The 26,623-nt window shown below is 36.7% G+C and overlaps 1 protein-coding gene across 1 annotated transcript; it reads left to right on the top strand.

Moving 5' to 3' along the window:
- Nucleotides 1–406: 406 nt before the first annotated feature.
- On the top strand, nt 407–26,220 carry SLC38A11 (solute carrier family 38 member 11). The gene is made up of 12 exons (XM_069781271.1): nt 407–624; nt 3,035–3,152; nt 3,569–3,643; nt 5,894–6,028; nt 7,719–7,784; nt 9,452–9,558; nt 10,111–10,190; nt 18,418–18,488; nt 19,430–19,591; nt 21,341–21,453; nt 22,127–22,258; nt 25,092–26,220. Exons 1-12 carry the CDS (start codon nt 580–582, stop codon nt 25,335–25,337), a joined length of 1,350 nt encoding a protein of 449 aa, XP_069637372.1. The 5' UTR covers nt 407–579; the 3' UTR covers nt 25,338–26,220.
- Nucleotides 26,221–26,623: the final 403 nt, after the last annotated feature.

Genomic DNA, 26,623 nt, shown 5'->3' with positions numbered 1-26,623 from the left:
GTAAGTAACATGGCTATTGAAAAGCAACAACAAATAAGCAGGCTTTCGCCACACACCCTACAGAGAAAGCTTTCCTCGTCCACTCAGGATAAACAAGCGTTTCGGAAACCCGGGGTCTCATAAATACGAGGCAGAAGTGCTCACTTTCTGAAGTTTCGAGCGAGGGACCGGCCGGAGGAGCAGCCGCCGCCCCCCTCACGCCGGGGCGCCCCAAGCCGCCGCCTCACAGCCCCGAGGCAGCTCCCGCCCGTGCGAGGCCTCGGCACTCCTCCCGGCACCTGACCCCGATTCAACAGGTCTCTGTGCAGACACGGGGCCAAGCGGGGCGCCGGCGAGTCCGGCCCATAAGCTCACGCCTTTCCAAAACCCGTGGAGGTGCCGCGGGACCCTTCCGAGCCCACCTGCGCCGGCGCCGGCCTGCCACCGCTCCTCGCCCGCCCGGGAAGAGCGAGACAACCTGCCCGCCGCGCCTCTCCGCTCCCTCTCCCGGGGCCCGCGGGGCTCAGGCAGCAGCGGCGGCCCGCAGCAACTCGGCGGCGCCGTGAGGGAAGCACCGCGCCTCCCCTGCAGCAGCCGGCGATGGACCGCGGCGGGCCGGAGCCGCCACCGGCCGTCTCTCACCAGGTACCGGGGCTGAGATGAGCGGCGGCAGGGAGGGGTGAGGTGGGAGGCTCTCCGCGGCTCACAGAGCCTACCGGCGTTCACCTGACTTCGCTTTACTTTCCTCGGCCCGTCGCCGCGGGACGCTGGGAGCGGATGGGAGCGTGTGAACGGCTGAGGGGCTCCGTGGCAGGTTTTGGCGGGCTTTATGGCGAGCAGCTGCGGGAAGCCTCCCGGGCGGTCGGCGCTTCAGCCCGGCTCCCCGGCTGTGCTGACGAGCTGACAGCAGCTATGGCTTTTTCATCTCTGTTCGGTTTCCCCCTAATTCGTGTGAGGAAGAAAGGCTCATAGACACCAGGCAGGGAAAAAAATGCAACCTGAGGGGCCTTATTCTTGTGAGGTAGCGGAGCTGTGGCTGCTTGGCGCAGTGTTTCTTGAGGACCAGAACTTGAGCACCCTATCTCATGGTGGGCCCGCTGCTGTCAACGTGATAGTGAGTGGCCCTGGCTGTCTCATGGCCTGCAGCCAGTCCCTGGGAGAGGACCCTACAAGAGGCAAACGCATCCTGTTCACGTCTTCCGCAGCCTTCCATGTTGCATAGCTCACTAGCGTGCCTCCCAACAGGCATTCCCTCCCCACCTGCAGTCCCAGTGCACCTTCAAGGGTGCTAGTCTTCACACAGGAGCCATTTCACCTGTGTCACAATTTCTGTTGCCCTTGTCCTTTCTACCAAGTCAAATGTGTCAAATTATGTTCATTTTCTTGTAACAGCTGAAAAGAGGGAACTGGACTGTTCTAGTTCAGTGCGATTTCACGTGTACTGTGCTGTAACTAGCAGAGCACATTAAAATTTCAGGAGGGAATGACAGTGATGCTTCCGCTGCTCAAATCAGTGGTGAAATAAAATGTAGCACCTGTAAGTCTAGATGAGAAACAGCTGAGGGAGCATGTTACCTATAAAACTGCATGTGAAATAGAGAAGATAAGCAGGAATAGTGGTTGGTTTATCTGTCATGATACAACAATTGTTGGGATGCCAAGTAGAAATATTTAATGGTAGATTCAGAACAAAGAAAAGTACCCGTCTCTTCATATGATGCGTAATTAAGATGTCATATGACATTGCAGATGCTGAAAAATATACATGGCTTCAAAAAAGGGGCAAATTGAAGGAGCAGTCTATTAAGGGATGTGGTGCATCAAAAATATATCTGCTTTGGGAAGTCTGGGATATGCAAACTGAGGAAAGCTGGGACAGGAAAGTTATTTGCTAACTAGCTATTTTTCATGTTCTTATAGTCTTTCTTAGGTGCTTTCCATGGCCTCTTTCAAAAATGGGATACCAGGCTATACTGGCCTTTGATCTGAGCCAGTATCACTCTTCTTATGTTAGTACTGCTTAAAGATTAAAAGGTTCTACTTAAATATGTAGCCCTCCTGGAAGCACTCTTGTGCGTGGCAGCTTCTACCACTATCTACAGATTACTTAGTTATATCAGTCATTTTTTTTTTTTTTTCCAGGAGAATTTGTGCCAAGCATCTGAGTTTGTACTACCTGCTATGTATGTTAAATAGGCTCCTGCATCCATGAAATGGTAGTTTTATTTTCATGGTAACTACACAATGTTTTGCTTTTGTAGAACACAGGTGGGCATTTTCTTCATTAAATGCATGCTCCTCTTTTGAATTACATGACTTCATTTAAAATATTGGCCTTCTAATGAGTGATTCTAAAATGTTCTCTGACAGCAGAGTGATGATCTGAGGACCGTTTTATGCATGCTTATAAGGAAATGCTTTTTGAAGATAAGAACTTTAATTTTTGAAGCTACTGGCTACAAATTGTGCTTTGAAGTTTGGTTTGTACCAGACCTTCCCACGTAAACTTCCGGGCACTAGACAATGTTACAGTGTTGTTAACTATTCGTAATGAACTAAACCATTGGATGACACACAAATATTTAAAATGCTGGATAAAACCTTGAAATAGAGCATCTTCAGATGTTGGCATACTTTACTAGCAACTCTTAAAATTGATTTCATTCCCCTGATTCGAGGGCCTGTTTTTACTGACCAGTTGTATTAGCCAAAATGTTTTCAAAAATACTTGATTCACATTTCTGCCTTTGGAACATGACTAAAAAGCTCTTTGTTTAACAGCCTACCTCTGAGTTTATATACGCTTCTGTCCTTCCACTTATTTTTTTTTCAGAGAAGAATTAATTACAGAAGATTATGGGTCAGACTTATACAGGAATTAGATGCCTAATGCCCCTTTGATTTCTCACTGAAAAAAATGGGATTTAGTTATCAAAATACCTCTACAAATCTGAGTCTATGACAATTTTTTTTGATCTTGACTAGACTATGTGTAAAATCTTTGTGCTCACCTATTTTTCTCATGTATAATGTTATCATTGTCTTCCTGAAATAGGTAGAAACAGATGACCAAACAGCCCTTGTTAATAAGCCCAAGAACAAAGGAGGAAACAGTGATCTGGCATCAGCTGGATTTAACATTATCAACTCTATCATAGGATCAGGCATTATAGGTAAGTATACTTTTCTTCACTACCCTGCGTTCAGCCTTGTTTATACATGTATGACTATCCAGTTTGGAGAATAATACTGTCGTCTTACTTTCTGCTGCTGTTCCTAAAGATTTTTCCCTATTTTTATTTGCTTACTATGCAAAAATGCAGAGGTGTCAGCTGAGATCACATCTCACAGTGGTAAATACCCTACCACCTCTTTGCCATAATGATCAGAGAGAACTGGTTGGGCAGGTGCTGACTGAACTTCATACCTAGGCAACACTTTGTCCACTAAAAATCATCTTTCTGAGGTTATTAAGCATGCTGGTCCAATTTGGGCAATAGCATTTTTAGTAATCTGAATATTTCTTTATTTTGGTCATCACAAGTATTTGGAAAGGTTCTTCTATAATCTCTCCTTTTTTTATTTACAGGATTGCCATATTCAATGAAGGAAGCTGGTTTTCCGCTAGGAGTACTGCTTTTATTTGGGGTTGCCTATATCACAGGTACTCTAAAAGAAGTTTCTGTTGTAAAGTGAAAATTAGTCTTGCAATGTTTAGCTGATCTTGAGCTTAATGTTACCTTAAACAAGTATATCTATGACAATAAAAATGACAAATTTTTTCCTTATATCACTAATCCCTTGAGCAGATTAGTAAAAGTAGAGAATTATACCGTACAACATATAAAGCTGCTTTTTGTGTGCAATTTATTTTCGTAAAGCCTAGTTTCTTAGACTAGGTCAAGGTGACATTTGGAAGAATAGCTCTTATTTGTGCCTCGTAATCACCTGTTGTAGTCCACTGTTTTTACCCTAATTAAGTGACTGATCCTTGAGTGGGTTGTATGTCACTTCTTTTAAACATACCACAGAATGAAAACTTTTGGTTGTACTATGATTTTGAATATTTTAGTTAATTATGATTCATCAAAAAAAATTGATTTACCTTCAAAAAGGGACAAGTTTTGAAATCACATGGTAAATAAACTTAAACATAAGTAAATCCATTGCCATCAGAGGAGAATTTTTGTAAGGACTCTGTGGATTCAAGTCTTAAAATGGCATGAATGGCACAAATTATGTTACCCATACGCTGAGCAGCAGTTGATGCTTTTCATTGCTTATAATATCATTTAAGGGTCTGCATAAATGATTGATGTTTGACTAGAGGGCAATATAACATAAGGAATATGTTCAATATGAATGGAAAATTTTCTCTATGGCTGATGGCAAAATACATTAATGAAATCATATCATAAACATAGCTCAGAAATTTCAGTTACTTTCCTGATTTGTCCTTTGCATTTCTAAGTATTCTGAAGACTTTATAGCCATAGGCCCAGAACTTGTGAATTAAACTCAGCATTTTGTTACGTTAAAGATGTGGCTCAATATATCTTGCACAAGCAAATCATAACTATAGTTACAACTTTTTGACTTGTAGCATTTAAGGTACAGGCTAAGTATATAACATTAGCATTTATTTTCCATAGTTTTTACTGAATAATTGGCAAATAGCTGTTTGAAAAGTATGCTGAAAAGTATTTCATTTTGGGAGATGTTTTTGAATTATGCTGGGTATAGTTCTAGATTGACAGACATATACAATTTTAGGTCATTTAATGATAAATCTTTTTCAAGTTTTGTGAGTGTAAAATCCCTTGCTAAAAAGACTTAATATTTCTTGTACAAGATCAGCTCAGTATGCAACATAATTGATAATGAACAATTCTGTATTTCTGTTTTTGTCTGTTCCCAATTATAGTGTGAGTATATATTGTGTAAGAATTGCATATGCTCGTGGGAATCTCTGGATTGGCTTTCACATTAACAAATGCTAGAGATCTCCTTTGTAAAGACACTGAAAATTTTGTAATTTTAGTAATTCCCAGAAGATAATAAACACTGATACCGTTCACAGAAAGGAACTGTTTCTATCGCAGCATAGATTACAAGCTAAGTGAAAGCCAGATGAGGAATAGACGAGGTCTAGCTACTATCTGTCAAGACATCTGCACTAAGGTAATAAATTCTGTGCTGTACCTAATCTGGACTGGAAAATCCCATGGTGCTCAAATGAATACTAAAGCATAGCTTGACATAACAGCAATATTTCGAACTGTGCCTCATAAAAAGTTGAGGTTCAATCTAGGAGTAATTTCGCTTTGACATCAGCTCTATCTCAAGGCACATTGCTTCATGGTTTTCTAGATAAATCACTTTGTGCATGTTTTATTTTAAAAGTATCCAGTAATAATGTTTATAATATTTTTATCATAAACAATGGAGAAGACACAAAATACTAACCAGGCTTTATCTTTCACAAACTTAGATAAATAGCTGAGTAAAGTGATTGAGACTTCTAGAACCACGACACAGGCGGTACTCGCATTTTACCCCCTTTCAGGATATAATCAAAGGCTTCATCCATTCAGGAAGCCTCTGCATTATAATTGAATGTTCCTTTTTTCGGTGCTCATAACAGTTCTCATTCTCTTTGACCATACTGAAAACCAATGAAAATGAGTCTGTTTCTGCTGTCCCTGAGAGGGAAAGCTGGAATTTCCTTCCAATATGAGCTTGTAACTCCTGGGTTTGGTGGATTGAGATCCTGTGCAAGATTTCTCATCCCTGCTCTTCCCAGTGCCACTGTTTTCCTTTTTGCAGACTTTTTTTTAAGGAGTAAAAAAGATGAAAAGTAACCAACCACAAGTTGGCTCATACTGTCTTTAACAGTAATTCTATATTTTAACAGATTATTCCATTATATTACTGATCAAAGGAGGAAACCTCTCCGGTACCAACACCTATCAAGAGCTGGTCAGAAAAACATATGGTCTTGTAGGTTATCTAATTCTTTCAACTCTTCAATTTTTATATCCATTTATTGGTAAGATCACATAAAATATAAATGTTTAAGTTTTATAAATAACAAGGTTTTTCACATTTCCTCATTCTTTCACTGGTTAAATATTAAGAACTCTGTAAAGAATATACTGTATCTGCCTCTTTCCTATTAAAAAAAAAAAAAAAATTACTTGGTGTCTTCTGAAGAACTACTGAGGAAGAATTCAGTGAATTGGAGGACCAGAATAATAGAAATTAACTTAAATGTAATAGCAGAGAAATTCATGATCACACACTTAATGACAAAAGTAGCTATGAGAAATAGCAAAGAAGAGGTTCTGTTCTAGAATGAATAACAGAGCAAAGTTGATGTGCCTGAAGTAAAAGGAAAATATGACTTTAGAACTATATTGAATTAATATTTTTCCAAAGATATAGTATTACTGTCATTGGAGAAGCCACTGAGCAGATCTTGCTTGAATATTATGTGCAGTTATTGTTCTTCAAAAGCATTAATTCAGGCTCATAACCAATGAGCTGCTAGGAAATTGGGCAGTCAAGACCCCTTTGAAGAAGAAATAGTAAAAGAACAGGTATAATCTGGGTAGGAACTAATTAGACCAGAAGTTTAAAATGAAGTGATATTCTGAATCTGTCCCCTACAGTAGTAACATAATTAAATCAAATCTTAAATAAGCTTGGTATTTTCACACATGGGGCTGCAAGAGGTGGTGACTTGAGATACCAAGAGTCTGGACTCTGACCGCAGAGTCCCAGATCAAAATTCCTACTTTGGGAATAATCAATCTGAATTTATTACAGATAGCCAAAATTTTTAAGGGAGTCAAGTTACTGTTACTGCAGGCAACAATGTTACACATGTTGACTTAAAGAGTATAATTACTACTTCATAAAGAATATGGAAAAGAATTGTAAAGATCTCAGTCCTTACCCTGGAACCAGTTACGTGTATGTGCTTGAATTTATTTCTATAAGTAGTGTTAATGACTTACAATTTCACAACAGTGACTATTTATGCATTAGTTAAGGTCAATACCTGTATGTATGCTGTCTAAATGGTGAAGACCACATGAGTATATAAATATATTTTGTGTGTATGTATGCACACACATGCACACATATACACACTTCTAGTGTAGAGTAAGATAAGAATGAAATATGAATGTTAAGGCCACAGCTCTTATTAACGAGAGGAAGGAATGGAATTCAATATCTGATATCTTCATCTATTTTCTCCTCTGTTCTGGTTTAAAGCTTTTGCTAACTTTTTACATGAGCTAGGAAGTCCTGTGCACTTGATTGCAGGACTGATTGTTAGGCTAACACGGGAACTTTACTAAATAGAAACAAGAATTTGAAAATAAACTGGCAAAGAATTGCTGTTAGAAACAAACAATTTTTAAAATCGTATTTTTCATCTTCTGAAGTAAGTTTATATGGCAAGTCAGCACGATGGCCTTGCTTACTGGACTGGATTCTTGCTGAGGTTGTACCTGTTTAAAAAAAAAAAAGGATAGGAAATAAAGGAGAGTGTTAAAGAAGTTTTTTAAATTTTGTTTTAAACCTAAAACTTGAAGTTGTTGGTGCTAGCCAGAATTCATACAAGAGGGGTAGTGGCATATAATCCTGAAGTCTACAAAATATGTGTATTAAATGCTTATCAGATATTTCATATTTGACTTGTGCTAACAAAAAATTTTATTTTCTTTAAGCTATGATCAGTTACAACATAATAACAGGAGATACTTTAACTAAAGTTTTTCAGAGAATTCCTGGAGGTAAGATGCATTGAAAAATTCAGAACAGGGCAAATGTATTGGGGTATAGCATAAGTGTTTAGGGATTACCTGTTACTTTGCTTTTAAATTACTCTTAAATGTAGTTCAAGTTAAGAACTTGAAGCATATTTGTATGAGTGTGTTTTGGTAAGTTGTTTTTTTTTAAAAGTCTTTCTCAAATAAAACCTATGAATCCTAGTCCTTGGTTATCCTTGGACTCAGTGTCAGTGAAGAGACCACATGCTTCAATGAAATACTAAGCAAATAGAAGGAATCTTCCACAGTGTTGTATTTACAAGGTCATCATATCTGTCATCTTTTTTAGATATTTCCTATAATAATCATTTGAATACTGAAACTGCACTTCATCTAGTGAATAATTCTGGATTACTTGCAAATAATATAATGGATTTAATCCTTACTTAAGTATATCTCTAATAGTTGGTCATGGACTCCATATGTAACTTCCAGTTCTCTTAGATACTCACTGCAAAACCAGATGTGGCACTTGGAGCTTTTTAATTCATGCATTTGTTACCCTTCCTCTGCTGTAAGTTTTCACAGCAGAATCAGTGGAGCAATTTGTGTGCATGTTTGCCATCTACTTTAGCACAAAGTTAAAACATTCTTCAGTGGGAAATTAAACTAAAAAGAACATGTCTCCAATGAAGTGGAAGTTAGTATTTGTATGAACTGTTTGATTTCCACAAGAGAACTATGATTTTTAGCAGGTGAAGCCTGCAAGGTGTGGATGCAGTTTTAACTGTCTCACTCTTGTTCTGTGAATACCTGATCAGGTTGATAGTGATAGTGAATGTCTAATAATTTATACACAATATGACTTCTGTAATAGGAGGAACCCCCAGCATGGCACATCTTTTCACTGGCTGGTAGAATGCCTGCCTGGAAAGAGGTGGGAAAGCATTATAATCTCCCAAAGAATAGAGGGAACTGAACACAGACTTTCCATGTCAATTGCCAGTCACTTTCCAGCCGTAATCATTCAGCAACCTTTCATTCAGGCCCATGATTCATGGTAGCCTGACTGAAACTGAGATATGTTTTATTTTAAGTTGTCATTGGCTTGGAAAAAACTACCAGTTGTACAAATAAATCCCACTGATTGCAGGGAGTATTTTAACATTATTGTTGCCTTCACATGATAATCTGTATTTTGCAAGTGAAAGCCAGCTGACAGCAAGAAAGGAGGTGCTCAAAAGAAACCTCAAAATTAACTTATTTAGGGTCATTCTTTAAGAATTTGCTTATCTTCAACAGCACAGTAATTGATGTCAACACACAGTGTCAAAAAATCCTTGAGTAAATGGCAGAAAGAAGTAACAGAATGCTTTACTTGACCAAGGCATAATGAAAGAAATACTAATCTATATGTAGAAATGCCAGGCTTCCAAAGTTTGGTATAATATATCCCATATGTTAAGCATTTGGTTTGAATTTGCAGAATTCTTGTGATTATGTACATGCTGTGTATGGCTTCCTCAAGGTTAGTTAATGCCTAGTCTTTATTTCAGTGTTACTTAGCTTGAGTAAAGGAGATAAAAGCCTGATCAACATCAGAGTTTGTTACTCCTAGCCTTTCAAATATAACTAATTTCTTCCTCATGTCAGTCTCTTAGAGAAATAAATTGGTTTTTTTTTTGCTTTAGTTGGACCAGATAATGTGCTTACTGACCGTCACTTCATAATTCTTCTTACCACCATCATCTTTACCCTGCCTATATCTTTATATCGAGACATAGCAAAACTGGGAAAGGTAAATCATAATAGCAGTTGATTTTTGGTTTACTTTTCTGTATGCCATTAGAAAATAAGTGTCAGTCATAACTTAATGTATTTGAACTCATTTACATCTGGCTAGAGCATGTTAAATATTTTAAAAGTTCAGACTGTCTTCTGTCCTAAGAAAGATCAGAAAACTTGGAATAGTTTAAGCAAAACTTTGGTCTCCATATGAATTGCTGGAGTTTTTCCATCTACTGCTAGTAGAACTTAAATCTTGTAAACAATGGGTGATACAGGCCTGATCTTGAAATGCTGAGCACTGTTGATTAGAAATGTTTAAATGGGAATATCACTTAAAATTAGACAAAGAGTTGCAATTGGCTAGTTACTCAAAAAGAATAGCAAATTAAATGATGATGATATAGGACAAGCTTTCTAATTGTAAGTATTTGATGTGATATTTAGAACTTTACTTGGTTGTTAATTATTCTTAGAAAAAAAAGTACATTATACATTATGCTGCTTAATAAGAGGACAACCTTTCAGCAGCTTACTGACTGAAGTCATGTTTTTACCTTTACAGGTATCGCTTATTTCTCTGATTTTAACCATTGTCATCTTGGTTATTGTAATGGTGAGAACAGTAACATTCAGTCCAGAAGTGTGAGTATTCTTCCACTTGCTACAAAGTGAATTTTTGATCATACGTAATCTGTTATTTCACTATTACATATAGGTGCATAGTTTTGGAACATGGCTGTTTTGGGAGAGACAGATAATTGAAAAAATAAACCTGTATTAACAGTAATACAAAATGAACTGCTAAAACATACTTTATCTCTTTTTTTTTTTTTTTCTTCTATTGCATGTAAACAAATTTAGAAAAAGTCTCAAAAAACGTACAGGTTAATTGGAAATTGCAGGTGGTATGGCTAATAGCAGGTGGCTCCTGAATGGGCCTGTGAGGTTGTTTGTCATTTGAGAAATCTTTAATTTTGTCCATTATTGTCAGACAGCTGATATTGAAAATCTTAAAATAGATAGTATCTTAGGAATATTTCTTTTTCTGTTAATATAATGATTTCATAATAAAAGCTGAATACAAATAATGAAAAGAAGAAAGAGAACACAATAATAAAAACTTTATTCTGTCAATTGAGAAAACAATATAAGTATGCAAAACTGTTTTCCAGCACTCATACTGTGAAAGTAGTATTTAACATTGGACATTGGAGTGTTCTAGACAATTTAGTACACATGTGGCAATATTTTTATAATTATATTGCAACGAAGTGTTATGAATCTATTATCTTTACTTATGGCCTAGAAGGTCTGCCTTTTTCCTTATCCTTTAAATGTGAAAATATATTAATGTGGTGGGTGCTGAATGCTTATTTATCTATTGGAATAGTTTTATATAGTATTTCTAATGTTTCTTGAAGAAATGGATTTTTCCACCATGATTTTCAGCAGTGTTACGCATAATTGTTAATTTGTCTTACTGCTATGGTACTTGGGTTAGTTGCAGGATATTCGTGTTTAATGCTAGGAAGATGGCTAGAACAGCAGTTTCTAAGGTTGTACCAGATGATGTTGTCTATCATCCATAAAATGATGCCCTCAGAACAGTGTGGGACTTGCCCCCCCACCATCTTGCTGAAGCAGCATGTTTTTCATGCTGTGTGTTAAAGGGGTATTTGAAAGGGTAATCTCAAAATCCCCTGTCAAAAAAGAAAGAAAGGTTATATATAATGGTTAAATATATATTATATATACATATATATAATCTATCTAATGGTTACTGATGACCTTGTTACTAGGGTGACATTTCTTTTCAATGGTTGTGATGCATTGAAAAATATGGAAGGCATGGTTTTATTTTTTCTTACAATAAGTAATGTTGGGTTTTGAGTGATTCTTGAAGTTTTGCTTTTTAATTCTTTAGAAACTTCCGGTTTTGCCTTTACACTATTGTTTTCAAAATGCATCTAGCAAGCTGATAAACTGTTAATCAGATTTTTTTTGCCTCACAAACATTCTGTCAATGTCTATTTTTAATATTTTTACTATTTGTATTTTACAGTTAGAAACAGACATATACTTTATTTATTAAAATCCTCTTCTAATATTTTGTTAATGGTATAATGGTATGCCATCTCTTTTTATACAGTGAGAATAAAGACCACTAATACATTTCAATATGGCTCTCATCATAGTGTTATAACAAGTGAAACAAATAACGCATTTACTGTAAACCCTTATGAAAATACAATAGAAGTTGGTGTTTTCAAAGAGATGTAAAAAATCATTATTATGAAACAGTGCTTAGATCTGTCATATAGGAAAAGAATTTGTACAATCCTAGATAAAGGCTTGATAGGGCCAAGAGACAATATTTAATCCCTACCATTGTTACACTTCAGAACTGATTGTATGCCTGTCATTGATGACAGTTGATTGTCTAGTTTGTTCTTGGCAATTCCATGATTTCCCATTCCAGTTCTTAACTAGCCTTTTCTTATGAATTCTTCCTAAATGTGTATTGTATGTCTCTTACTGGATTTCACGTTGGTTGCTTTTTGGCCTAACCACAGTGGACATGGACAGCAAACTGTTCATTCTTTTTCAAACGCTTAACAAACACCTGTAAAGAGCTGTAACTTGTTCCCCTTTGGTGATCCTTTCTATAGACTAAACACAGTTCCTTCAGTGTTTCTCTTGCTTGTTATTTCCTGTGCTATTGATCATTCTCAATGGCTGCCTTAAGTTCTCTGCAAATTGAGGTGAGATGGTGGTGCCCCAACTGCCTGTGGCATTCCCACTGAGGAGCAGAGAAGAAAGATTGATGTATCTTACATGCAGAGTGTCTTGAGGTCCCTTTCAACTGTATCTTTCGGGGATTGCTAGGCTCCTGTTTATGTCACCTAGTTTGATGTTTGCGTCTTTGGAAAGTAGCATGATGTTGTGGACATGCCTTGAGTTTGCAGTGTAATAGAAGCACCAGGCCTTTCTCTGCAGAAATGTGAGCTGGCAATTTTTCCTTTCTTTTACTCTGTTTTCATGAAGTGTGGGGTTTTCTTATCCCCCCCTCCTCTGTTCTCGTGAAGTCTTTTTTTTTCCCTCTGAATAACTGTAGAATTTGTCATTACAGAATTGAATACTGCTTTATCAGGTGATTTCTCCATTTACCGACATATTTATGATTTTCTTTTTTCACCCTGTTCTCTAGCATGCTTGTGTTAACTGCACATTTCATGCTTTCTGTTAAGGATGCTTCTTACTTTTTGTTCCATCATTCAAGTTACTGCTCAGTACATTCAGAAGTGCTGCACTCGGGTCAGGTTCCACTGGAATCCTGTTTGGTTATCTTCCCACTTTGATAATTACTCTCTCACTTACCTTTACATTTTTCAAAGTGAAGATTGCTTCCCTTTGAGAGGTACAACAAGATTATCTGGTGATGATAAAACTGTCTTTCTGCTTAAATTCAATCCATGTTCCAGTTGAAAATGGTATCTATTATTTGGACAACAGAAAATATTATCTTTCCTAGAAACCTTCTGCAATGTGTTAGACAACTTTATTAGTTTTTAATGATTTGATATGCTTGAAACTGTAGGTTGAAAAACAGCAATTATAAGTCTTTGGAGTATTGCTTTTTTTTTTTTATTTTTTTTTTAGTTGCTTTGGGAGTGGGGCTGGTTGTTCAGGGACATTGTAGGGATGTTATTTTCTTGTTAGTTCTCAGGAAAAAAAAAAAGTATTTATGATGAGGGATTACTTGGTTTAATTTATTTCCTCTTATGACAAATATGAAACTCGAGTACTTTTTTCCCAGTTTTGCTTTTGATTAATATCATCCATATGATTATTGTTGACTGAAGGACATAATAAACCTGCAGATAAAATCCATTTTTTTTTTTAAAATTCTGGACCCAGAGTTTAATCTCAAGTTTAAGATAATTTTGATAATCCATTCTTTACTTTATTTCCATCTGCTAATAGCTGGGTGTTTTTCTACTGTGATCAAAAACAATGGGTTAGAATTATCTCAAACTGTGAAAGTGCAGCATGTAAATACTGCATAGAATAACTTCATGCTTCAAAGCTGAAAATAACATTCTTGCTGCAAAAAGCAATATTTTATATAGCTTATGAAGATGGATCATTTTAATTTGGTGTTCTTTTGGAAAGAATGTCATGATGTCAGTGTCTGCATAATACATATATCTCTCAGAAAAACTTCAAGATTATCTGCTACACATAAATAGGATGTGAGAATTACTCAGCTGGCAGCTGATCACAGGGATGAAACACCAAGTGGTCAGGAAAATAACTTGAAAGTAGAAAGTTGATTCTTTCTTTCATATAAATAATCCAATAGTAAGCAAGATAAAATTTAATGTGTGATGAAATTAAAAAATAAAACTAAGCTACTGCATATTTATAGAACTCTTAAGTAGTTCATTAAGGAAGAAAGAGGAGTTAAAGCAGCTGTAATTAAGTGGGGCTGACATAGTTTTGCCTCGTCTGTTTTTTAACAACCAAGATGACTGATTAATATAAAATTCAAGGCTGATGTGAGCATTACTCATTTTCTTTCCATTATATTGATTTAAATTATATTCAGTGTCTATAAACTTTTTCAGTGCCTCTAAACTTAAAGATTAAACAAAAACTAAAAAGGTGTTTTACCTTAGAGTAGACTTGAATTGAAATTTTACGATTAATTTCCTAAATGTCTAAATCATTGAATTAAACTTGAATTAATCTGCCATGTGTTCTTGGATTATTTTGATAACTGCTGGTTTGCACCTAAACTTGGCGGTTTGTCACTGATCTTCAGTCCAAAACAATGGAACTCTTTTGCTCATTCAAGCATGTAGCACCCCTGTCAAACATATGACTTTGCTTCCTCTCTAGAAATTAACTTTTTTTTTTCCTTCAGTCAGTGTTTCATACCTGTGAGCTGGGTTCAGATCAGGGATGTATGTTTCTCTTGCCCTCCTTAAAGATATTTTGCTTCTGATGCACTCTGTTGCTGTATTATATTTGGCAGCATTTCTACATAAATGACAGAAAAGATTTTTTCCATAACATGGATCTTAAGATGGGCAATATTATACTGTAAATGTTTTGACAAGAAGTAGAAGATATGCTGTCTTAGACCACCAAACAAATTTGCCCAACTCCTACTCATGATCTGGATGTGAAATACCTTTTACCCCGTTAGGAGGTCTTAACCTTTGCCTGGCTCATTTGTTCTTTTCATTTTCCCCTGTTCTTATGTAGGTAAACACGAATATTTTCAAAACTTTTTTAAACTCACTAGCATGGTTATTGTGCTATACTTTCCCTTAAGTTTACTGAAGACCAAGTAGAGTCTTATTTTCTTAACCTCTAGGCTTTCTTCATTGCTAGGCTTCACTACCTTCCTAAGGACAGTTCTTATTGTCAGTCTGTCTTGCTGTCGTCTGAATTTCAGCTGAGATTTTTTTCCCATCTGGGATCTCCCTTGGAATGTCTTTTTTTTCAATCTTTTATTATTTTTCTTCCAAGGATCACAGTTATATTACCTCTCAGCTTTTACTTTGTGTTACGACTTCTGCTATGTGTGATAGACGGTACAGCTCTCAACAAGTACATTTAGTATCACAAATGGATTTCTTCTGTTAACTTTCATTGTGTTTTATCTAACTACTTCTCCTTCTCCAGCATGAAAAAAACTTTGTGTTCATGCAGGCATAGCCTGTGTTTTTATACACTGAGTCAGTAGCAGTAAGCTAGCTGGTTTTGTCATTCATGGATATTTGCAGCTACTGCTATTCTTGTATGAGCAGCAGTTAAAATCTTCCCCTAACAATTCCTAACAAGAATGTAGGTCAAACTGGTTAGAACAAAGGTCCGTCTCAAAAAAAAAAAAAAAAAAAAAAAAAAAAATCCGTCTTGAACAGTAGCAGCAGGATTGAAAAAGCAGAACAGGTATAGTGTTACCTGGTATTCTTGTGACAGACTCTATCAGCCTGTGTATGCATCTGCCTACACAGACATATATTTATATGAATGTATGTATGTTTACCTTGACACTTGATATTTCCATTGGGTACCCTTTGTCTTGTAAGTCATTTTAAGTGATTGTTCACTGTATGGCTCTTCCATAACTAACAGCTACTGTTTCCTGACACAGTTTTCTCTTTCCCAGTCTGAAGTCTTATTTTATATGGACACTTTCGTGTCACCTGCACCCTTTTCCAGGAGCTTTGCATAAGTCTGTATGTCCTGTATGCAGACTGGACTTGAGGGTGATTTGTTGTTGATACAGTGAGAACTCTAGAGCTGTTGACTCTTAGTTCTAAACAGTCAGAAATGAAATTTCTTATTGTGTTGCTTTCAATTAGTTTATGTACCACATCTGTGCAAGATCCATCTATTTCCACGGTATGAAAATGTTTTTCAAAACACATGCAGCGGTATTTGACTTACTGTAAGAAATAGTCACATACTGTTGCATATGTCATCTGTACCAGCGTGCATTGTATGACATTGCAATCTGCTGGTAGTGTTCAAATCATGAATCTGAAATTCTTCCTCAGTTCCGCAACTAGAGTGGAAGGAATTTATCTTCTTAGGCTGCTAAATAAGCAGGATTTTGTTCTTTTGGATTTTTCCCCCCCAAGTAATACTCCTAATGTGATTTGTTATTCATCCATAAAGCAAAGCTATATTTTGGTCTGTTGCATATTGCTAGTGCATAAGCAAACGCTGTGCAGGGGGAAAACTAGCTCCTGTGATTTTTTTTTTTTTTTTTTTTAAATTGATTGTTTGGCCACTTTCTTCAAAATGTTACAACTGAAATTCACATGCTTTCTACATTCCATTTTTTAAATTCGTTTGTAGGAGCTTATAATATAGCTATACTGTTGCACAAGATGTACCGTTTTCACAGAAATTAAATGGTGTTTCAGACAAAAACATTTTTTATTTCTGTACATTTTAAAATATTTTGGTGTATAGATAATCTAAGTGTTAATTATTAACAGAAAAGGAGGTGAGGAGACTTCCACAAATTCTGTTGTCAAAGAATAATATATGTAAAAAAAAAAAAAAAAAAATTCATTCTGCATGTTTGATATCAAAGCTGACCTCTAGTGGTTACAGGATGGAACAGTTGTAATGTTAGCTTTCTGTATTCTATATTTATTTTGAAATTTTATTGAAATTTTTTTTCCCCCAATCAGATGTGAAGTTTTCTTGAAAAATAATGCATTCAAAATTATGAATATGAATTGTCCACAGACATCTCTAGTGGTTTGAAATCAGTGGCATCAGGTTATGGGAGACTACTCTATATAAGGAACTACAGCAGCTGTAGCAGGTTGGAATTCCTGTTTCACAAGAGAAATGCCAGATATCTATATTTCATCCATAGTATTTCTTACATCTACATGCTGAGTCTGAGAATGTTTTAGGAGGTCCATACTCAGCTGCATAAGTCTTGAAGCAGTATGTTACAGTAGTCAAGTCAATATACTGCATCGGAGGACAAAAATGAACTTGACTTTGATGCTCTGGTTCTGTTCACTTCAAAGTTAAGCTTAGCAGCCACAGCTTAAGAGCTGAAAAGGTGCTCTGAGTCTGAACTAAATGTGCATTAGATACTGTAAAACTGGTTTTTTAATACGGAAAAGGTAGGATTGACTATTTGAGCTCTCAAGAAATAGTAAGATAATGAGTCCTGAAAGGGGAAACAGCTACATATTTTTTGTCTTCTTTTTCTTTTTAGGGGGTGGGGATGGAGTTTAAACATTTGAAAGCAATGAAACCTAGTATAGCATCTGCCATTACGGCTGTCAAAACCAGCTAGTTATCACGAGATAGAGGGAGAGAAAAAGCTGCCATTGTTACCTTCACAGAACTGATGTCAGTGTGTGATGTCAGAGTACTGCTTTCTAGGGCAGTAGGAAAATAGCAGCTAAGGCCTCAGGTGGCAGCAGCTTTCCCTCTAAATAAAAACAGAACAATCAAATGTGGCAGCAGCCAACTTTTTAAGAGCAAGCTTCTTTATACAGTTCCTTTGTCTGTGCTTCAGTATTACAAATATAATATTCAACTGGCTTGTGAATTTCATGTATTATTTTTAGCAAAGTGTAGTTCCAGAAAGGATGTTTCATGTCCTTCCCCTTTCCTTCATTTTGGCTCTTTATTCAGAGAGGAAGTTCATGCATCAAATGGATTTTAACAAAGTTCCCTGATGGTTTTCTGTGGTCCTCCTTTAAGAATTACAATCACCAAAGGTTCAAAATTGTGGGCATATCTTAGAGGAGCAGATGTGGGGGATATTACATTCTTGCCTGATTATAAAAGTCTCTATATACTCTCTTATGCTTTAATTTATCACTCCTTTGGGAACTAGCAGAATCCCTTTACTATGAGGAATAGTTAGAACAGGTGTAAAGAAAGGCAAACTGCCTCACTTGATTTGTAAAAGCATTTCTAGACTGCATGGATTACATGTTCAAATTCAAAGGAAGAATTTGTCTCTAAATAGTCAGAAGAGATTTTGGGTTGAGATAACCTTACTTAGAATCAGTAAAAGCTTTTATCTTGCCTGTTGGTGTTTCTTGGTATATGATGACTTAAAGAGTTTATTTACAAAAGTGGTCACTGAAACAGGCTGACATTTTTGGCTGTAAAAACTGATTACAGAAATATTTCGGTCAAAACAAGGGACGTGAGAAGAGTATCTCCCTAGTTTCAACTTATTGTTGATGAACACTGTGGCCTACTTCAGAGAGTTCTGGAGATCTGACTAGCAGTTCTGAGTATAAGTTATTTTTAATAACTGGTAGTTGAAAAGAGGATAATCTATTAAAACAAATGTCTGTTTTAGTCCCAAATCAGAAAATGCATGGATATTTGCAAAATCAAATGCAGTACAAGCCATTGGGGTGATGTCATTTGGTAAGTAATTTTTTTCAATATTCAGATCAACTGTAAGAAATTATTTAATATTTGGATCTAGAAATTGCATTTTTTAATTGGTTTTTTTTATATTCATGTTAAGCTGATTTAGGAAAAAAATTAAATTGACGGAGTCATCTATATGAATTTAATTGTTATGGTTTAAGACATTATCCCCATCCATTGCGTATCTGCCTTTAGAGGCTATTGCCACTGTAGCAGAGACAGTGGTGTGGCATGTGAATCCAGCTCAACTGCCTGGGTCATCTTAAAACACCTGCACCAACAGGGTTAGTCTGATAAACTGAGGAGGCTGTGATCATTCTGTGTTCTCTTAGATAACCTCTAACAGAAAAATCTTAGACTGCAATGCATACGTTTGCTAGAGAGGGCCTGTTGCTTCCCATTTCTCACAATGAATCATTCAGGTGAGTCTCAACTCTCCTCCATTATCCTCATTCTAAAATCCGTTCCTGCCTGCAGGGTCTGGTATATTACTTCTTGTTAATGCTGCGATAATCTGAGGCCTCCCAATGCTTGCTGCTGCCTAAAATGGATGTTATAGGAAGTCTGAAAGCAGCAAATGTCTCTGTGAATTTAAAAAAAAAAATCTCAGAATTTCTATTGAGTTCTTAAGCAAAAGAAAAGTAGGAAGAGGAAATAGAGGTGGAATGGAGGTGTGGAGGGTGGGAAACAGCATGACATTTTAGGATAATGTAATTGGAATAATCTCAGGATGAATATAAACCTTCATCAAATCAAGTAAGTAAGTGAAAGTTCAAGCCATTTATCTTTGCCACTCATTGCAGGATTAATGTTTGTATTTAATATGAGTGGCTTCAAACTGTGCTGTGTCTCTCCTACCTTGGAATATACACTCTGTAAACTTATTTTATATGCATGAATTCATACATTTGCTTTAACTGTCATGTCTGTTTCAGCATTCATCTGCAACCATAACAGCTTTTTAATATATGGGTCTCTGGAAGAACCCACATTAAAGAACTGGTCTCGAGTCACACATGTGTCTGTCTCACTCGCCGTTGTTATCAGTGTAGTGTTCGCTGCGTGTGGATATATGACTTTTACAGGATACACGGAAGGTAAACTGCTCGATCCCTCAGTTTTGTTGCTTGCTGTAATCCTTACATTTCCACCTTTCTGTCTGACTTTTGCTGTTAATATCTTAGTATGATTTTGGCAGTTTTACAATCACTATGTTTGGACAGAAATCGTTAGGACAGTCTTTGTAGTTACCCAAAAACCAAAACAGGATACAAAAATGTCAGCTATGTGCTAACAGGCATCAGATTCTCAAGTGTAAGCCTCACGGGTGAAAGTCCCGTTTGAATACTTCCATAATCAAAATACTTCTGAGGACTAAACATCTATAACTTAGCCAAATGGTTCACTATCAGAGAGCAGTACGAACAAAAATTGCCTTGATGTTTCTACAGGGTGCCTGGCATATATTTCTATACATTCTCCTCTATCTTTTCCTGTCTATGCTAATATAGCGTCCTAGCTCTGACTTAGAGATATTTCCTATCTTTACAAAAGCTTATTCTGCTGTAACTAATCCTACTGTCATCTCTGTGGGTATATGAATATGTGTATAAGTATAAATATATATAATCAATGTTATATCATACTATTTAACATCATTTTGTTGAAGTAGAAAAGGTGCTTTCAGAAGAACAAGGCAAATTTGTTCAGTGCATTAGCTTCTTCAGGGAAAAATACACATTTCATAAGCAAGCAGATTTTCTGTTATTTAATAGTGCTGTTCCAAATTGTAGAAGGTGGCTTCCAAGCTTTTTCCTTTCCTGATGAGCAGCAGCATGTACTTGAGAACAGAGGAATTGTAGGATGGGGGTTACTGGTTGATCTGTCCTTTTTTCCTGCTTCCAGTGCTGTTTATGCAGAATAACTTACTGTCCTAGATGCAACTGTAGCTAGACTAAGTGCAAACTGGCTGAGATATTTCGAGTATAGAAAGCTCTGACTGCAGGTATCCCTCAGCATATGACTCTACTGTGAGCAGGTTCCATCTTACCTTTTGTCTCCCTTGTCAAAATCTTTTGGCTGTTTTCTCTGAAAGTACACCTTATTGCTTCTTCAGTGCCATTGTGATCCTAAAAGTCGTAAAACATAAGATGGTATAGTAAATGGGTAGAAAAGACCTGATAGATCAGCTAATCACTGTCTTGCAGTGTCTCTTGTGCCTCAGAGATCACTATTCCAGATTCTTTGTGGTAAACACTAAGCAAGATGGTGATTTGATTCTCTAGCAATGCTTTTGTTGTTAGATGTAAGATTTGCAAGGCAATAATCCATATGTTTATAATGGGCTTTCAGGGTCAGAATATTTAAAATCCTGCAGTTTACCATCTGTGACTAAGTACTATCAGGGAAATGCTGTTCTTCAGAGGTAACTCCCTGGTCTTCCTTGTGTAATTGTTGTTCTAGGCATTACATTTTTAAAGGAAATGTATCTTTTACATACCAACTTTCTTTCTGAATCTGTCACATATTTATTTAAACAAGCACCAGCATCTTGTACAAAATCTGTGCTAAGGGGAATATAACAGGTTAAAAACTCTGATGTGTGTATGTTAAAATATTTTTTTAAAAGTAAATGCTACTTGAAATAAAAACACTGCTACTAGCAGGATAAGGTGGAAGTTCCTCCTGAATGTAATTCATCACTGTAACTACAGTTTCTTGACATGTGTCAGGAGAGGGGATCAGAAAGTCTCAATTACTCCAGTAACTCCAGTAACTTACACTTCAGTTTGCAAATAGGCAAATTACATGAAGTTCAAACTAATTGATGTTTTGCTATGCCTCAGGAGATATATTTGAAAACTACTGTAGAGATGACAACTTTGCTACATTTGGAAGGTTTTGTTATGGAGTTACTGTAATTCTGACCTTCCCCCTTGAATGTTTTGTGACCAGAGAGGTAAGAATTTATTACATTCTCCTTTCAACAATGTTGATATATATTAATAATATTCTCACATTATTAATACATATTGTAGCTGAATTCAATGCTTAATCTGTAATAAAAATCAGCATATCCTATCCTGCTACATGCAATGAGTATGAGGTACTAGTTGTACTGCTTAGATTCTGACAATATAATGTTGTATTACATTTATTATAATATTATCCAATATTATAATAATTACTTAATAATATCAGGACTTCTTAAAATTCCAAGTTTGGCATAAATGCCAGTGGTGTTGTTATATTGAGAATAGGCAAAAATAGCATATTTATCATGCTTACTAGTTGTGCTTTGTGAAAGTATCTCCATCTAGAAAATCCATCTGTTCAATAAATAATTGTGAGTGGGTTTTATTCTATAGTGGACAAATGAGAAGAAAGTAAGAATACCCTAAATCCTGCAGGTATAACTAAGTCAGTCTTACAAGTGTTTTGCAATTTTAGTAATGCTTCTTATGATTTATTTTTGGAAGTGGGTGAAGATGTTTTCTTGAAGCAAGATAGGTAAAGTTCAATCAGTATATTCTCACCCATTCTTTTAGTTTCCTAAGGTTAGAAGATTTGGAATAAGCTGTTTGTTAACATAAAGAGCAAAATCAAGGTTTAAAATTGTGGTTCTGTTTCAGGTGATTGCCAATGTGTTTTTCCATGGGAACCTCTCAACAGTTTTCCATATTGTTGTGACAGTAGTTATCATTGCTGTGGCGACTGGTGTATCATTAGTGTATGATTGCCTTGGAATAGTTTTAGAGCTGAATGTAAGTGAACCTGTATACTCTTTTATTTAATAGATCACTTTTATAAAACAGAACTCTGCAAAATCCACAGCTCTACTGAAAATCTTATGTAATTTGACATAGTAGTCAGTAGAAATGTTAGCAGGAAAAAAATTATTCACTGCTTCAAAATCAGATAATTAAAGAGAAAGCAAGTTCAGGGTGTAAAGTTCATATGGTTGGGAAGGGCTTTTAGAACTGTTCTGGAGATATGGCAAGTGGCTATGACTTACCTAATGTATTTAAACTGCAGTGGAAATAACCAAAATACTCATCCGAACTGTACTGCAGGACTGAATCTAGCATTTCTTTCTCTAATCCCTGCTTCTGATGAAGTTGGCAAATTACCAAACACTGGGGCAGATCCTAATGACTGCCTTGTGCCAAAGGGGCAAAAAACAAAGGGGGGTGGGGAGGAAGAGAGAAAGAACCAGTAGTAGTGAGACCACAGAGATAGTAACTGGAATTTTTCCCTGCTTTGGACTTAGCAAGGAGCAAAACTGAGTAATTTCATAACCTGAGTGTATGATTTTTAGGAGGAAACTGCTTTGCCAGTAAACATTCCTGTGTCTGGTATCACCTCATAGCAGAGATGGAGCTTACCAGGCAGGCCACACAAGGCACTTACTGCCTTGAACCAGTTTTAACACAAGTGTATGTAACTTTTTTGGTTAGCTGGAACTTCCATGTAGTCTACTTGAGTCCTAGACTACTAGTCAGCAAAGTAGGTTTACCAGATTAAGTCAGTCTGGTTTGGCACAGAATGTACATTTAATCAAAGGGAATATTAAAAAAAAAAAAAAAAAAAAAGTCTTCATTTATCATAAAATCATAGAATGGTTTTGTTTGGAAGGGACCTTAAAGATCATCTAGTTCCAACCCCCCTGCCATGGGCAGGGACACCTTCCACTAGACCAGGTTGCACAAAGCCCTATCCAACCTGGCCTTGAACACTTCCAGGGACGGGGTATCCACCACCTCTCTGGGCAACCTGTTCCAGTGCCTCACCACCTGCACAGTGAAGAACTTCCTTACATCTAATCTAAATCTACCCTCTTTCAGTTTAAAGCCATTACCCCTTGTCCTATCACTACATGCCCTTGTAAAAAGTCCCTCCCCATCTTTCCTGTAGGCCCCCTTTAAGTACTGGAAGGTTGCTATAAGGTCTCCCCAGAGCCTTCTCTTCTCCAGGCTGAACAACCCCAACTCTCTCAGTCTGTCCTCACAGGGGAGGTGCTCCAGCCCTCTGATCATCTTCATGGCCCTCCTCTGGACTCACTCCAACAGGTCCATTTCCTTCTTATGTTGGGGGCCCCAGAGCTGAACGCAATACTGCAGCTGGGGTCTCACAAGAGCAGAGTAGAGTGGGAGAATCACCTTCCTCTACCTGCTGGTCATGCTTCTTTTGATGCAGCCCAGGATACGGTTGGCTTTCTGGGCTGCGAGCACATATTGCTGGGTCATGTTGAGCTTCTTGACAACCAATACCCCCAAGTCCTTCTCCTCAGGGCTGCTCTCCATCCGTTCTCCACCCAGCCTGTATTTGTGCTTGGGATTGGCCCGACCCATGTGCAGGACCTTGCACTTGGCCTTGTTGAACTTCAACAGTCTTGATATCCACCAGTAGAGAAATATGAATAGGCAGTCTCTATATGTGAAAATAAGATGATCTGTCTTCTCAGAAGGCTTTCTGTCCAGCAGAAGAGCTTTTGGCTCTTCACCACAGAGACCATTGGCTGCTGTTTCTCTGACTCTGCTTACTTTTTTCCTGCTTTCTGGTTTTAAAACAAAACACAAGCCATTGTGTTTGCCCTGGGATAATTCCCCAAGGAAACCATTCAGTCATACAGGTATCAAGGGCAGGGTCCACAGATGTTGCTGTGCTATTCTTTTACTGGCTTGCTGGTTTCTGTTGCTTCACATACTTAAGAGTCTCAGTTTTTATGAAGAAGATACTTTGTGCATGTGCCTATTTTTGATGTCTGTACTGTTCATTGTTAACAGGTTCTACCACAAAAATATACAAAAGTTTGTACAAACAATGATGCAAAGATATTCAGCAGGCTGGATTACTACCTCGCCATAATTAAGTTGAAACATAGTGTTTGTTAAGTATGTGACAAAGTAAATGTTCAACATTTTCTGCATAAAAATGCTTTCTTTTGGCATGTAGGTCATGTTAATCTGCTGTGGCTTTACTATAAAAAGCATTTAAGAAGGTGCTTTTTATCTGTCCCTATCTAAGAGAGCATTTAAAGAGGAGCTGAATTTTTAGTAAGAGAGGAGGTTCTACTCTCTCAAAGGGAGCTTTGCTTTCATAGTGAAGTCAACCTAAATCAGGTCATAAATGTAGAAATTGATCAGAATTCTTTGAACTGCTACATGATGTTTCCACTTTTTTTTTTTTTTTGGCAGTATTATATCTAGACTCCTACATGGAACAATCTTAAATATTTTAAGTCAGTTACAGTATTGCAGAACTATTATGTTTGGACTTTTACTGTACTTCTATAGCTGAGAAACTTCTGGTAATCAGATTTAATAGTACCTTCAACATAAAATATTCTGTATCAACAAAGCAAAAGCATTTAAATAAATCTGAACTTTTTCAAATATTTTTACAGATATTTTTGTAAGTTATTTGTGACTTTGAAAAGAAAGTTTACCATATAGTAACACTGGAAAAGGCCTCTATTCTCTGGCTTTACTGTTGCATCAACCTAATCACAACCATTTTAAAATTTAGGTTTTTCATTTTCACATCTAAATATACATGCTTATGAGGGTTTTTTCTATTGTTGTTTCCCACACACAGGGAGTTCTGAGTGCTACCCCACTTGTTTTTATCATCCCAACAGCGTGTTATCTAAGGCTGTCCAAAGAACGATGGAACCATTCAGATAACCTCATATCCTGCCTGATTCTTGCTGTCGGTGTGCTAGTGATGACAGTTGGGTTTGTTTTGACTATCTTGCATCCCCAGGAATGTAGCCATGGAAAAGAAATGTTCTATTGCTTCCCTAGTAATGTTTCTTTTCACAACAGTACACTTGCACCATAGGTAGCACATCAATCTCCAGACTAGATCAGGTACCTCTCGCAGCAAGCCATACATGCCAGTTTAAAGGAGAGTGGAACAAAGAGCTTTCATTTTGATAGGCACTAAGAATTTTAAACTGTATAACTGTATTTACACACTTGGTTTTATGCTGCCATCCTTTTCCCAATAAGACTTAAGTTTTAGCTGTTGAAACAGAAATTCTCAGAGGTGCCTTTCAGTAGACGTTACTTTAATAACTTGCAAACCTATCAAAAAAGGCTGCATTTTTTTTTAACTTAGTCTGCAGTGTTGTTTAAAAGCTATAAATGAAATGTTTAGGATTGTAAACATCTCCCATGTTTTATTGCTGTCATTTAGTTTTTATTAATTTTATAATCTTTTAATGTATATTTATTAGTACACTATATTATGGGGGTTTTTTGAAGGCCTGAAAAAAGAAGTATGTCTGGGTTTCTCTCTGTGTATTAAACTACTGCTGTTAAATTGAAAGACCCCTATTAATTCTGTCTTTGATTTTGCAATAACTGTCCTTTAGTGCTGAAAGCATCCCTTGTACTGGCTCTTGAGTCAAGGGCAATTTTGTATTCTGACTGAACTGTAACTGATACAATTCAACTGTAACTGTTACAATTTGTGGTCTTCTAATTAAAAGATATTGCATGAATAAATCCACACAGGTGAATTTAAAAAGATTCAAGTAAATGGTATTTGTAAAAATTTCAAGATTGACAGAGAAGAAAATGACGTATGTAACAAACACAGCTTAATTCTTACATTTGTAACCCTATTTACTATTTCTGAAACTGGATTGAAACATTGCAATATGCCAGGCATGTGCAGCTTGAGCAAATTCTCTAAGAAAGTATTCTAAAATTGGTTATCATTCTAGTCCTCTGATTCTTTTAATACATGGCTATTGATTTTGTCATGGTTTGTTGAATTTTGGTGATTTGTTATGTTCTCCAAAGTTCATTTAACATTAAGGATTCATGTATATGTATGTTAAGATATACATCTGCATATATAAAAATACATGCACACACATGCCTAAAGAATATGAGTAATTAGAAGTTGAGAATTAGTAATATAAGTATCCTCTGTATCAGTACTGGGATTTTGAAAATGTTTTGTTATCAAATCGAACTGTATACTTTGAATTAGTTTTTGCATTATTGTGGTCACTGTGGTTCCTTTTGCCAACCATTCCTTGACAACTATATGTATAATGCTACTCCATTTTTTATGCTGCTAAATGAGGTGGTGATGGTTTTTGTCTACAGTTCATC

Source organism: Haliaeetus albicilla, chromosome 4, assembly GCF_947461875.1.
Source record: "Haliaeetus albicilla chromosome 4, bHalAlb1.1, whole genome shotgun sequence".
In the NCBI taxonomy this organism is placed as follows: domain Eukaryota; kingdom Metazoa; phylum Chordata; class Aves; order Accipitriformes; family Accipitridae; genus Haliaeetus; species Haliaeetus albicilla.
Note: the sequence above shows the minus strand (reverse complement) of the source record. Positions and strands in the feature narration are given on the sequence as shown.

Bases quoted from the DNA above. Each gene is read 5' to 3' on its own strand.
- SLC38A11 (XM_069781271.1), top strand. From the start codon at position 580: ATGGACCGCGGCGGGCCGGAGCCGCCACCGGCCGTCTCTCACCAG. The intron at 19,592-21,340 runs GTAAACTGCTCG...GCTATGCCTCAG, and splicing joins TTTTACAGGATACACGGAAG to GAGATATATTTGAAAACTAC. The intron at 22,259-25,091 runs GTAAGTGAACCT...TCCCACACACAG, and splicing joins GAATAGTTTTAGAGCTGAAT to GGAGTTCTGAGTGCTACCCC.